The sequence below is a fragment of the Aethalodelphis obliquidens genome, unplaced genomic scaffold (assembly GCF_003676395.1).
Source record: "Aethalodelphis obliquidens isolate GAN/ISIS:26980383/991018 unplaced genomic scaffold, ASM367639v1 scaffold4, whole genome shotgun sequence".
NCBI lineage: Eukaryota > Metazoa > Chordata > Mammalia > Artiodactyla > Delphinidae > Aethalodelphis > Aethalodelphis obliquidens.
Genome location: NW_020837948.1, coordinates 5,611,051 through 5,624,544, shown reverse-complemented (window position 1 = coordinate 5,624,544; position 13,494 = coordinate 5,611,051). Strand labels below are relative to the sequence as shown.

General features: G+C 37.9%; 1 protein-coding gene across 3 annotated transcripts in view; it reads left to right on the top strand.

The window, feature by feature from the left end:
• The window catches only part of DDX46 (DEAD-box helicase 46), a 61,003-nt gene that overhangs the window by 18,099 nt on the left and 29,410 nt on the right, over positions 1 to 13,494 (top strand). For all 3 annotated transcript variants that reach the window (XM_027097214.1, XM_027097209.1, XM_027097204.1), the window contains 2 exons: positions 447 to 525; positions 2,325 to 2,407. In XM_027097214.1, the coding sequence (XP_026953015.1) occupies positions 447 to 525; positions 2,325 to 2,407 (162 nt within the window). The remainder of the gene's footprint in view (positions 1 to 446; positions 526 to 2,324; positions 2,408 to 13,494) is intronic.

Below are 13,494 nucleotides of genomic sequence, written 5' to 3'. Positions count from 1 at the left end.
AGAAGTCAAACAAAGTTTTATAATGTCTAACAAAGTCTAGTGTTTTCCATTCTATTTCATTTTTAAAATGCAGGTTGTGACTTACTGATTTTGTGATTCACTAATGGAAACAAATCTCAATTTGAAAAACATTGATCTATCAAATTTCTTTATTTACTGCTCTCTCATATTCCTTTCTTGGTTTTGAGGAGTTGTGTCAAATTAAAATTGGTAAAAACCTGTGGTTTTCATTCAAAGTTACAGCATCATGTGGTCTTTCTGCTGCTTCCTATTCCTTTATTAGTGCTCCAGCATTCCAAAGAATTAAGCAGGAGACTTTGGTGTCTTCTAATCAGACCTGGCTGTCTTATGTTATGGAGCTCTGCAAGGACCTTAGTCAGTATTTTCAAGTTTGTAAAGAAGCATTAGTGATAAATACACTATAAAATTTCATCTTTTCTTATTAGATTGCTGAGCTGAAAAGAGGTGCTGAAATTATTGTTTGCACACCTGGTCGAATGATTGACATGTTAGCAGCTAACAGTGGTAAGTCAGGGGTGTTGGGGTTTTTTTGTTGTTGTTGTTCGTTTTTTTGTTCTCTTTTCTCCTTTTTGAATTCTGTACATTTTTGTTAAAGCAGAAACAAGAAACCACCAAAGGTTTCTACATTTCTTCTTGAAGCTGTAATATCTTGAAATTTGTATTGTAACAAGCTTTTGTTGCAAGTATTCATAATATTTTTGCAATTTAATTAAAAAAATTTTTTTTCACAACTACTCCATCTGATTTTTTTTTTTTTTTTTTTAGCACTTAACATGGATTCTTAATTCAATTTTGGCCTAGCTTTGCTTCTAAAAGGGTGGGGGACTATTTCTTTTTAATTGTACAATTTAGACATTTTCTCCATAGGAGCTAGTACTTTCTTATGATACTAGATAAGTTAAGATCTTGCAGCTTCAAGAAAATTTATCTTTTGTAAATTTGCATGTTTTTAGCTCAAATATTGTGCTTTGTTAAATTATTCCCTATCAAAACTGTTACTAAACTGTTGACATTATTTAACTTCTGTGGAGAAAGGCCCTTCAAGATTTATAGAACTGGGCTTCCGAGACTTAAACCATCAAAGGTAGGTAATTTAATGCTGTTCCCAATCTTGCAAAACTAATTGGGGCTGCACATGTTAGTATGGAATACTTAAATATTAGAAAGCATTTATTTTGGCACATTTCTGTTTTTTGAAGAAAATGCTTTCAAACGTTTCCATTGTAGTATTCAGTATATATATATCATAGAGTATTTAAAACTTTGAGTAATGCATGTTTCTAATAGCATTTTGCTTGGATTTCTGTGTACTCTTAATTCTAATTCTACATGAAGTTGGTAAAGTGACATTGGTATTGATAAGTCATTGTGCTTGTATAGCATATGAAAAGTTTTGGGTTGAATGCTAATGAAATAATTCCTTGTTTTTTCTCAATGCTGCATTGATTGTCTCCTCCTGAAATTCATCTTGATTAATTTTATCTTTTCCCTTTATCTGTCCTTTTGGTTTATATTTAATAACTGTTTTATACATGTTTTTGCCAGGTGATTGAATCAACAATTGATAGAAATGCTTGTGTTAATCCTTTAGAAAGGGTTTCCTGTCTATATATTTAGTTTTTTCTGGCTAAGAAGCCAGTTGCATTTATTTAAACCAGTGGGAGCACTGTGTAAAATAGGATTTGTATCTTTGTATAGAAAAATGTATCTATGTAATACATTGATTTTTAAAATTTTTGTGTAATATGTTAGTTACCTAGTGATATTGAATAGCTTCTTATTTATGTTTTGACATGCCCGTTAGAAGCTTCTAACTGTATATAAGTAGGTTATGTACTACATAAAGTATTGTAAAGAGAGATTTTCTGCGTCTGAAGTAGTTAGCACTGGAACTTGCTTTCCACACATACGCTGTAATCTCTAATATGTTTTTTCCTAGGTGATGCTGTCAGATAATGGCTGATGTGGCTCGATGCTCCATCTCAGTCTTAGTTTTATGATGTGTTTTGGAGAGGGCTGTTTTCTGAATTTTACAGGTTCTTCAGGCCCTATGATGGTATGCAAGAGACGAGTTTGACAAAATAAAGGGCCTCATATACCCATTGTCAGAAAGTATTTGCCAGTAGATAAGATATTGTAAACCAAAATTTCTTTTCACTGTTTAAAGATACCTAACTCACCCCTCTGGTTAAGTCAGGCATTTTAGTTCCCTTTACAGTTTTTTAAAGATTTTGGTAGTCATAAAATGAATCGTGACTGATTTTTAGTTTTCTTTTTGTCTTTATTTTTTTTCCTCATGTTAGGTCGGGTTACAAATCTTCGAAGAGTGACTTATGTTGTTTTAGATGAAGCAGACAGAATGTTTGACATGGGTTTTGAACCACAGGTATTTATTAAATTTCTTAGTGTTTTGAACTATAAAGTAAACCTTGTAACTGCCATGAGCATGAAATATTTGTATGGTTTCTGAAATTCTCACACACATTTCTGTTGTGTGGTGATACAGTGGATTGAGGACATAGGGAATTGAAGTAGATATTTATGTTTTGGATTCTTCATTAAACTTGTTCAGGAGGTATTTGTGCAGGCTTTCCTAAGCCATCTAAAACCATCATTGGTAAAATTAGAAGTGGAGTCCTAATAGAAACTTAAGCTTTCATATTTTATAGTTTTCATTGTACTTCCAAATAAATTGCTTTAATTCATGCTTTTCACTACCTCATGATCTAGATAGCACAGGTTGTTTACATTCTCCAGATGTAAAAACTAAGGCCCAAAGCATTTGTCTAGCTTAGATTTAATATTCTTCATGTGTGCAGTTTTGTTCAATACAAAATTATAGTGATAAAAGCCTAAAGGCTACACACACACAAAAAAAAGCCTAAAGAAAAACATGTTAAAAGGTGGTAGAGGGGCTTCCCTGGTGGTCCAGTGGGTAAGACTCCATGCTTCCAATGCATGGTGCCCAGGTTCGATCCCTGGTTGGGGAACAAGATCCCGCATGCATGCTGCAACTAAGAGCCGGCATGCCACAACTAAGACCCGGCGCAGCAATCAATCAATCAACCAGTCAATAAGTAAATAATTAATTAATTAATTTTTTAAAAGGTGGTAGAAATTTTTCTTAGCAAGAGGAGCTGTATGAGTAGTCAATGGGCTATGGATGCCAAAAAAATGCTTTTAAATCACAAACTGCAGTAATAGAAATGGAATATTGGAAAGGGATATGGTTAAAGTGTTCATTCTTTTCCGTTTATTCATGTATTCTCCAAAAATGTATTACCTGCCATATGATAGTGCATGTATTGTGTTTAGATTTAGGGACCACATTCTAAACGAGATACAGAGGAGCATATAAGAATAAACAGGACTATGGTAATACCTGAGCCGAGAAACAGTTAAAGGAATGAGGAATATTTAGCTTGAAGTAGGGGATTTGGTAGCATCCTTTAACTCTTTGAATAAAGTCTATCACATGAAAGAAGCATTAAATTTATCCTTTGGGTCCCAACAAGTAGGACTGGGATAGTGGGGAAGCTATAGGGAGCTTGATCTGAGCGTAATGTGAAAAAGGACTGGATAAGCATTTTGGGGAGATTAAACAGGTTACTTTGTAGGAGGGAGATATTGAATATGCTTTTTAATTATGTGTTCTAGTAGAGACAGCAGGTCCATTTGTAGAAAGAGAGTAGAGGGAGTTGAAGAAGTCAGGTGGAATATGGAGCTTGGTGCCCTTTCCCAGTCAGTTCAGTGGTTTTTATCGTATTCCTGGAACTTTACAACCATCACCACTATCCAATATCAGAACATTTTCATGCCCCCTCACCAAAACTCTGTCCTGATTAGTTGCTTTTGTTTTGAGTCATATCATTGTGAATTTTAAAAAATCTCCTTTTTATAATGTTTTGTCGTTCTGGAGGGTGTAAAAATAGATGCATGTGTTCAGTCTTTCATTTTTAACCAGAAATTGATCTCATGGCTTTTTCTTGGTGTATTCCTTTGTTTACGGACTGCTTTTTCAGTAGAAAGTGCTTGAGGTACATTCTTTGAGTCTTTGCATGTCTGGAAAGTCTTTGGTCTACCCTCACGTTTATTTGACATTTAGCCAGATATGAGGTGAGGATTATTTTCCCTCAGAATTTCTTTTTGTCTCCATTGGTTTTCTTTCTTCTTTCTCTTTCTTTTCTTTTTTTAAAAATATTTATTTATTTATTTATTTATTTGGCTGCGCTGGGTCTTAGTTTCGGCATACGGGATCTTTAGTTGTGGCATGTGGGATCTAGTTCCCTGACCAGGGATTGAACCCGGGCCTTCTGCATTGGGAGTGTGGAGTCTTAGCCACTGGACCACCAGAGAAGTCCCTCCATTGGTTTTCTTGAGAAATTCAATGTTACTCAGTTATTAATCTTTTGTAGTTTTTGTCTTGAAACTTTTTGGATCTTTATCCTAATGTTCTATGTCATTTAGGCTTGTTTTCTTCAACTAGTGTCCTGACTACTTCGTGTGTCTTTCCATCTAGAAACTCAAATCCTTCCGTTTTGAGAAATTTTCTTGAATTACTTTTTGATAATTTCCTTCTCTTTGTTTTCTGGAACTCTTATTATTTGAATGTTGGACCTTTTGGACTCATCCTTTTATTTTCCTAATTTTTCTTAAGTATTTTGCATCTCTATCATTTTGCCGTACTAGGAGATTTCCTAAACTCACAGCTTTCAACCTTTCTGTTGAATTTTTAAATTCTGCTTTCATAGTTTTAATTTCTAAATGTTCTTTTCTTTTCTCTGAATTTTAATTTTAAATGGCATCCTGTTCTTGTCTCATAGATACAGAAATTTCTTATGTTTCCCTGGATATTGATAGTTTTTTGAAATTTTCATCTCCTTGCATAGTCTCTTTCTCACTTCTTGCTTCTTTTTTTTTTTTTTTTTTTTTCCTGTGTTTGCCAGTACATTTGAAAGCTTTAGGTTAAACAGATACAGGAACACTAAAATAGTCTTACATTTGTTAAAGAAATCAACTTTTAATTTTCCTACAAGGAAAACACAAGTTCCTGACTATTTTTCACTAGCAAGTTGTACCAGACATTCAAGGAGTAAATAATTATGTTCCTAATCATACTTTATTTCAAAGTATAAAAAAGAGGGAATACTCATCAATTTATAAGGTCATTATAATCTTTTACTTTTAAAAGAGCTCTGTTAAGGTCTAATTATATACCATAGAACTCACTTTGTTAAAGTGTGTAATAAAATGGGTTTTAGTACACATACAGGTTTTTTCAGCCATCACCACAATTCAGTTTTAGAAGATATCTTTCACCAGAAAAATGTCTTGTGCCTGTATGCATTCATTTCCTATTTCCACCTCAGCCCGAGGCAGCCACTAATTTGCTTTCTATCTTAAAAGATTTGCCTTTTCTGGACATTTCATATAAATGGAATCTTACAGGGAGTTCCCTAGTGGTCCAGTGGTTAGGACTCAGTGCTTTCACTGCCGTGGTCCGGGTTCAGTCCCTGGTCAGGGAACTAAGATCCCGCAAGCCGTGCTGTTGGGGGTGGAGGGGGTGGAGAATCATACAGTATACATCTAGCTTGTATTTATTTCACTTATCATATGTGTTTGAGCTCCATTCGTGTCCTAGCATTTGTCAGTACTTTATTCCTTTAATTGCTCAGTAATTAATATTCCGTCATATGAATATATGTCATATTTTGTTTCTCCATTAGCCAGCTGATGAACGTTTGGATTATTTCCATGATTAGGAATAATGCTGCTAGGAACATTTGTATACAAGTCTTTGTATGGACATACTTCTTCGTATATTTTGAATAGATTACCTAGGAGTAGAATTCCTGATTGTATGGTAATTTATTTATTTATTTTAGGCTAGGAAAGCCTCAAATAGAAGAAAGCCACTTTTTTTTTACATCTTTATTGGAGTATAATTGCTTTACAATGGTGTGTTAGTTTCTGCTTTATAACAAAGTGAATCAGTTATACATATACATATGTCCCCATATCTCTTCCCTCTTGCGTCTCCCTCCCTCCCACCCCCCCATCCCACCCCTCTAGGTGGTCACAAAGCACCGAGCTGATCTCCCTGTGCCATGCGGCTGCTTCCCACTAGCTATCTGTTTTACATTTGGTAGTGTATATATGTCCATGCCACTCTCTCACTTTGTCCCAGCTTACCCTTCCCCCTCCCCATATCCTCAAGTCCATTCTCTATCAGGTCTGTGTCTTTATTCCCATCTTGCCCCTAGGTTCCACATGACCATTTTTCTTTTTTCTTAGATTCCATATATATGTGTTAGCATACGGTATTTGTCTTTCTCTTTCTGACTTACTTCACTCTGTATGACACACTCTAGGTCCATCTACCTCATTACAAATAGCTCAATTTCATTTCTTTTTATGGCTGAGTAATATTCCATTGTATATATGTGCCACATCTTCTTTATCCATTCATCCGATGATGGACGCTTAGGTTGTTTCCATCTTCTGGCTATTGTAAATAGAGCTGCAATGAACATTTTGGTACATGACTCTTTTTGAATTGTGTTTTTCTCAGGGTATATGCCCAGTAGTGGGATTGCTGGGTCATATGGTAGTTCTATTTGTAGTTTTTTAAGGAACCTCCATACTGTTCTCCATAGTGGCTGTACCAATTCACATTCCCACCAGCAGTGCAAGAGTGTTCCCTTTTCTTCACACCCTGTCCAGGATTTATTGTTTCTAGATTTTTTGATGATGGCCATTCTGACTGGTGTGAGATGATATCTCATTGTAGGTTTGATTTGCATTTCTCTAATGATTAATGATGTTGAGCATTTCTTCATGTGTTTGTTGGCAGTCTGTATATCTTCTTTGGAGAAATGTCTGTTTAGGTCTTCTGCCCATTTTTGGATTGGGTTGTTTGTTTTTTTGTTATTGAGCTGCATGAGCTGCTTGTAAATTTTGGAGATTAATCCTTTGTCAGTTGCTTCATTTGCAAATATTTTCTCCCATTCTGAGGGTTGTCTTTTGGTCTTGTTTATGGTTTCCTTTGCTGTGCAAAAGCTTTGAAGTTTCATTAGGTCCCATTTGTTTATTTTTGTTTTTATTTGCATTTCTCTAGGAGGTGGGTCAAAAAGGATCTTGCTGTGATTTATGTCATAGAGTGTTCTGCCTATGTTTTCCTCTAAGAGTTTGCTAGTTTCTGGCCTTACATTTAGGTCTTTAATCCACTTTGAGCTTATTTTTGTGTATGGTGTTAGGGAGTGTTCTAATCTCATACTTTTACATGTACCTGTCCAGTTTTCCCAGCACCACTTATTGAAGATGCTGTCCTTTTGCCACTGTACATTCCTGCCTCCTTTATCAAAGATAAGGTGACCATATGTGCGTGGGTTTATCTCTGGGCTTTCTATCCTGTTCCATTGATCTATCTTTCTGTTTTTGTGCCAGTACCATACTGTCTTGATTACTTCAGCTTTGTAGTATAGTCTGAAGTCAGGGAGCCTGATACCCCCAGCTCCGTTCATTTTTTGTTCTCAAGATTGCTTTGGCTATTCGGGGTCTTTTGTGTTTCCATACAAATTGTGAAATTTTTTGTTCTAGTTCTGTGAAAAATGCCAGTGGTAGTTTGATAGGGATTGCATTGAATCTGTAGATTGCTTTGGGTAGTAGAGTCATTTTCACAACGTTGATTCTTCCTATCCAAGAACATGGTATATCTCTCCATCTATTTGTATCATCTTTAATTTCTTTCATCAGTGTCTTATAATTTTCTGCATACAGGTCTTTTGTCTCCTTAAGTAGGTTTATTCCTAGATATTTTATTCTTTTTGTTGCAATGTAAATGGGAGTGTTTTCGTGATTTCACTTTCAGATTTTTCATCATCAGTGTATAGGAATGCCAGAGATTTCTGTGCATTAATTTTGTATCCTGCTACTTTACCAAATTCATTGATTAGCTCTAGTAGTTTTCTGGTAGCATCTTTAGGATTCTCTATGTATAGTATCATGTCATCTGCAAACAGTGACAGCTTTACTTCTTCTTTTCTGATTTGGATTCCTTTTATTTCCTTTTCTTCTCTGATTGCTGTGGCTAAAACTTCCAAAACTATGTTGAATAAGAGTGGCGAGAGTGGGTAACCTTGTCTTGTTCCTGATCTTAGTGGAAATGCTTTCAGTGTTTCACCATTGAGGATGATGTTGGCTGTGGGTTTGTCATATATGGCCTTTATTATGTTGAGGAAAGTTCCCTCTATGCCTACTTTCTGCAGGGTTTTTATCATAAATGGGTGTTGAATTTTGTTGAAAGCTTTCTCTGCATCTATTGAGATGACCATATGGTTTTTCTCCTTCAATTTGTTAATATGGTGTATCACATTGATTGATTTGCGTATACTGAAGAATCCTTGCATTCCTGGAATATACCCCACCTCATCATGGTGTATGATGCTGTTGGATTCTGTTTGCTAGTATTTTGTTGAGGATTTTTGCATCTATGTTCATCAGTGATATTGGCCTGTAGTTTTCTTTCTTTGTGACATCCTTCTCTGGTTTTGGTATCAGGGTGATGGTGGCCTCGTAGAATGAGTTTGGGAGTGTTCCTCCCTCTGCTATATTTTGGAAGACTTTGAGAAGGATAGGTGTTAGCTCTTCTCTAAATGTTTGATAGAATTCACCTGTGAAGCCATCTGGTCCTGGGCTTTTGCTTGTTGGAAGATTTTTAATCAGAGTTTCAATTTCAGTGCTTGTGATTGGTCTGTTCATATTTTCTATTTCTTCCTGATTCAGTCTTGGCAGGTTGTGCATTTCTAAGAATTTGTCCATTTCTTCCAGGTTGTCCATTTTATTGGCATAGAGTTGCTTGTAGTAATCTCTCATGGTCTTTTGTATTTCTGCAGTGTCAGTTGTTACTTCTTTTTCATTTCTAATTCTATTGATTTGAGTCTTCTCCCTTTTTTTCTTGATGAGTCTGGCTAATGGTTTAGCAATTTTGTTTATCTTCTCAAAGAACCAGCTTTTAGTTTTATGATCTTTGCTATCATTTCCTTCATTTCTTTTTCATTTATTTCTGATCTGATCTTTATGATTTCTTTCCTTCTGCTAACTTTGGGGTTTTTTTGTTCTTCTTTCTCTAATTGCTTTAGGTGCAAGGTTAGGTTGTTTATTCGAGATGTTTCCTGTTTCTTAAGGTAGGATTGTATTGCTCTAAACTTCCCTCTTAGAACTGCTTTTGCTGCATCCCATAGATTTTGGGTCGTCGTGTCTCCATTGTCATTTGTTTCTAGGTATTTTTTGATTTCCTCTTTGATTTCTTCAGTGATCACTTCGTTACTAAGTAGTGTATTGTTTAGCCTCCGTGTGTTTGTATATTTTACAGATCTTTTTCTGTAATTGATATCTAGTCTCACAGCATTGTGGTCGGAAAAGATACTTGATACAATTTCAGTTTTCTTAAATTTACCAAGGCTTGATTTGTGACCCAAGATATGATCTATCCTGGAGAATGTTCCATGAGCACTTGAGAAAAATGTGTATTCTGTTGTGTTTGGATGGAATGTCCTATAAATATCAATTGAGTCCATCTTGTTTAATGTATCATTTAAAGCTTGTGTTTCCTTATTTATTTTCATTTTGGATGATCTGTCCATTGGTGAAAGTGGGGTGTTAAAGTCCCCGACTATGAATGTGTTACTGTCGATTTCCCCTTTTATGGCTGTTAGCATTTGCCTTATGTATTGAGGTGCTCCTATGTTGGGTGCATAAATATTTACAATTGTTATATCTTCTTCTTGGATCGATCCCTTGATCATTATGTAGTGTCCTTCTTTGTCTCTTCTAATAGTCTTTATTTTAAAGTCTATTTTGTTTGATATGAGAATTGCTACTCCAGTTTTCTTTTGATTTCCATTTGCATGGAATATCTTTTTCCATCCCCTCACTTTCAGTCTGTATGTGTCTCTAGGTCTGAAGTGGGTCTCTTGTAGACAGCATATATATGGGTCTTGTTTTTGTATCCTTTCAGCCAGTCTGTATCTTTTGGTGGGAGCAGTAATCCATTTACATTTAAGGTAATTATTGATATGTATGTTCCTATTCCCATTTTCTTAATTGTTTTAGGTTTGGTATTGTAGGTCTTTTCCTTCTCTTGTGTTTCTTGCCTAGAGAAGGTCCTTTAGCATTTGTTGTAAAGCTGGTTTTATGGTGCTGAACTCTCTCAGCTTTTGCTTGTCTGTAAAGGTTTTAATTTCTCCATCAAATCTGAATGAGATTCTTGCTGGGTAGAGTAATCTTGGTTGTATGTTTTCCTCCTTCATCACTTTAAATATGTCCTGCCAGTCCCTTCTGGCTTGCAGAGTTTCTGCTGAAAAATCAGCTGTTAACCTTATGGGGATTCCCTTGTGTGTTATTTGTTGTTTTTCCCTTGCTACTTTTAACATATTTTCTTTGTATTTCATTTTTGACAGTTTGATTAATATGTGTCTTGGCGTGTTTCTCCTTGGATTTACCCTGTATGGGACTCTCTGTGCTTACTGGACTTGATTAACTATTTCCTTTCACATATTAGGGAAGTTTTCAACTATAATCTCTTCAAATATTTTCTCAGTCCCTTTCTTTTTCTCTTCTTCTTCTGGAGCCCCTATGATTCGAATGTTGGTGCGTTTAATGTTGTCCCAGAGGTCTCTGAGACTGTCCTCAGTTCTTTTCATTCATTTTTCTTCATTCTGCTCTGCAGTAGTTATTTCCACTATTTTATCTTCCAGGTCACTTATCCTTTCTTCTACCTCAGTTATTCTGCTATTGATCCCTTCTAGAGTATTTTTAATTTCATTTATTGTGTTGTTCATCGTTGCTTGTTTCATCTTTAGTTCTTCTAAGTCCTTGTTAAATCTTTCTTTCATTTTCTCTTTTCTGTTTCCACGATTTTGGATCATCTTTACTATCATTATTCTGAAATGTTTTTCAGGTAGACTGCCTATTTCCTCTTCATTTATTAGGTCTGGTGGGTTTTTATCTTGCTCCTTCATCTGCTGTGTGTTTTTCTGTCTTCTCATTTTGCTTATCTTACTGTGTTTGGGGTCTCCTATTTGCAGGCTGCAGGTTCGTAGTTCCCGTTGTTTTTGGTGTCTGTCCCCAGTGGCTAAAGATGGTTCAGTGGGCTGTGTAGGCTTCCTGGTGGAGGGGACTAGTGCCTGTGTTCTGGTGGATGAGGCTGGATCTTGTCTTTCTGTTGGGCAGCTCCACGTCTGGTGGTGTGTTTTGGGGTGTCTGTGGACTTACTATGATTTTAGGCAGCCTCTCTGCTAATGGGTGGGGGTTGTGTTCCTGTCTTGCTAGTTGTTTGGCATAGGGTGTCCAGCACTGTAGCTTGCTGGTCGTTGAGTGAAGCTGGGTGTTGGTGTTGAGATGCAGATCCCTGGGAGGTTTTCGCCGTTTGATATTACATGGAGCTGGGAGGTCTCTTGTGGACCAGTGTCCTGAAGTTGGCTCTCCCACCTCAGAGGCACAGCACTGAATTCTGGCTACAGCACCAAGAGCCTTTCATCCACACGACTCAGAATAAAAGGGAGAAGAAGTAGAAAGAAAGAAAGGAAGGGAAGGAGGGAGGGAGGAAGGAAAAGAAAAGATAAAATAAAAAAGTAAGATAAAAGTTATTAAAATAAAAAAGAATTATTAAGAAAAAAGTTTTTTTAAAGTAAAAAAAAAAACAAACGGACGGATAGAACCCTAGGACAAATGGTGAAAGCAAAGCTATATAGACAAAATCTCACACAGAAGTATACACACTCACAAAAAGAGGAAAAGGGGAAAAAATAATAAATCTTGCTCTCAAAGTCCACCTCAATTTGGGATGATTCATTGTCTATTCATGTATTCCACAGATGCAGGGTATATCAAGTTGATTGTGGAGATTTAATCCGCTGCTCCTAAGGCAGCTGGGAGACATTCCCTTTCTCTTCTTTGTTTGCACAGCTCCCGGGGGGCTCACCTTTGGATTTGGCCCCGCCTCTGCATGTAGGGTGGAGTGCGTCTGTTCTTCGCTCAGACAGGATGGGGTTAAAGGAGCCGCTGATTCGGGGGCTCTGCCTTACTCAGGCCGGGGGGAGGGAGGGGTACGGAATGCGGGGCAAGCCTGCGGCAGCAGAGGCCAACATAACGTTGCAGCAGTGTGAGGCGCACCGTGCGTTCTCCCGGGGAAGTTGTCCCTGGATCCCGGGACCCTGGCAGTGGCGGGCTGCACAGCCTCCCCGGAAGGGAGGTGTGGATAGTGACCTGTGCTCGCACACAGGCTTCTTGGTGGCGGCAGCAGCAGCCTTAACGTCTCGTGCCTGTCTCTGGGGTCCGTGCTGTTAGCCGCGAGTCGCGCCTGTCTCTGGAGCTCCTTTAAGCGGCGCTCTTAATCCCCTCTCCTCGCGCACCGGGAAACAAAGAGGGAAGAAAAGTCTCTTGCCTCTTCGGCAGGTCCAGACTTTTCCCCGGACTCCGTCCCGGCTAGCCGTGGCGCACTAGCCCCTTCAGGCTGTGTTCACGCCTCTAGTCCTCTCCCTGCAGTCCTCTCCCTATGCTCCGACCGAAGCCCGAGCCTCAGCTCCCAGCCTTGCCCGCCCCGGCGGGTGAGCAGACTAGCCTCTTGGGCTAGTGAGTGCCAGTCGGCAGCGATCCTCTGTGCGGGAATCTCTCCGCTTTGCCCTCCGCACCCCTGTGGCTGCACTCTCCTCCGTGGCCCCGAAGCTTCCCCCTCCGCCACCCACAGCCTCCGCCCGTGAAGGGGCTTCCTAGCGTGTGGAAACCTTTCCTCCTTCACAGTTCCCTCCCACTGGTGCAGGTCCCGTCCCTATTTTTTGTCTCTGTTTATTCTTTTGCCCTACCCATGTACGTGGGGAGTTTCTTGCCTTTTGGGAGGTCTGAGGTCTTCTGCCAGTGTTCAGTAGGTGTTCTGTAGGAGTTGTTCCACGTGTAGATGTATTTCTGATGTATCTGTGGGGAGGAAGGTGATCTCCGAGTCTTACTCTTCCGCCATCTTCCCCACCCTTGTATGATAATTTATGTTTAACTTTCTAAGAAACTGTCAAACTTTTCCATAGTAGCTATTCCATTTTTTAGGCCAATATAATATTGATACAGAAATCAAACGTTATGTTACAGTTTTATGTACAATGATGCAAAACCCGTAAAAAAATATATTAAGGAACCAAATATAGCAATGTTTAAAATAGATCATTAATCATATCGAAGTTAGTATCCTTTGGATGTAAGGCTGGTTTAACATTAGAAAAATCAAGTAATGTAGTCCACCCTGTTACCAGAATAGAGGGAAAAACCATAGTATTATCTCAAATAATGTAGAAAAGCATTTGATAAAATTTCACTGATGGTTTAAAAATTCAGCACACTAGGACTAGTAGGGAGCTACCAGAATAAGCCTGTAGCAAACCTTACACCTAATGGTGCAACTTTGAAGCTTTTAACATAAGAAAG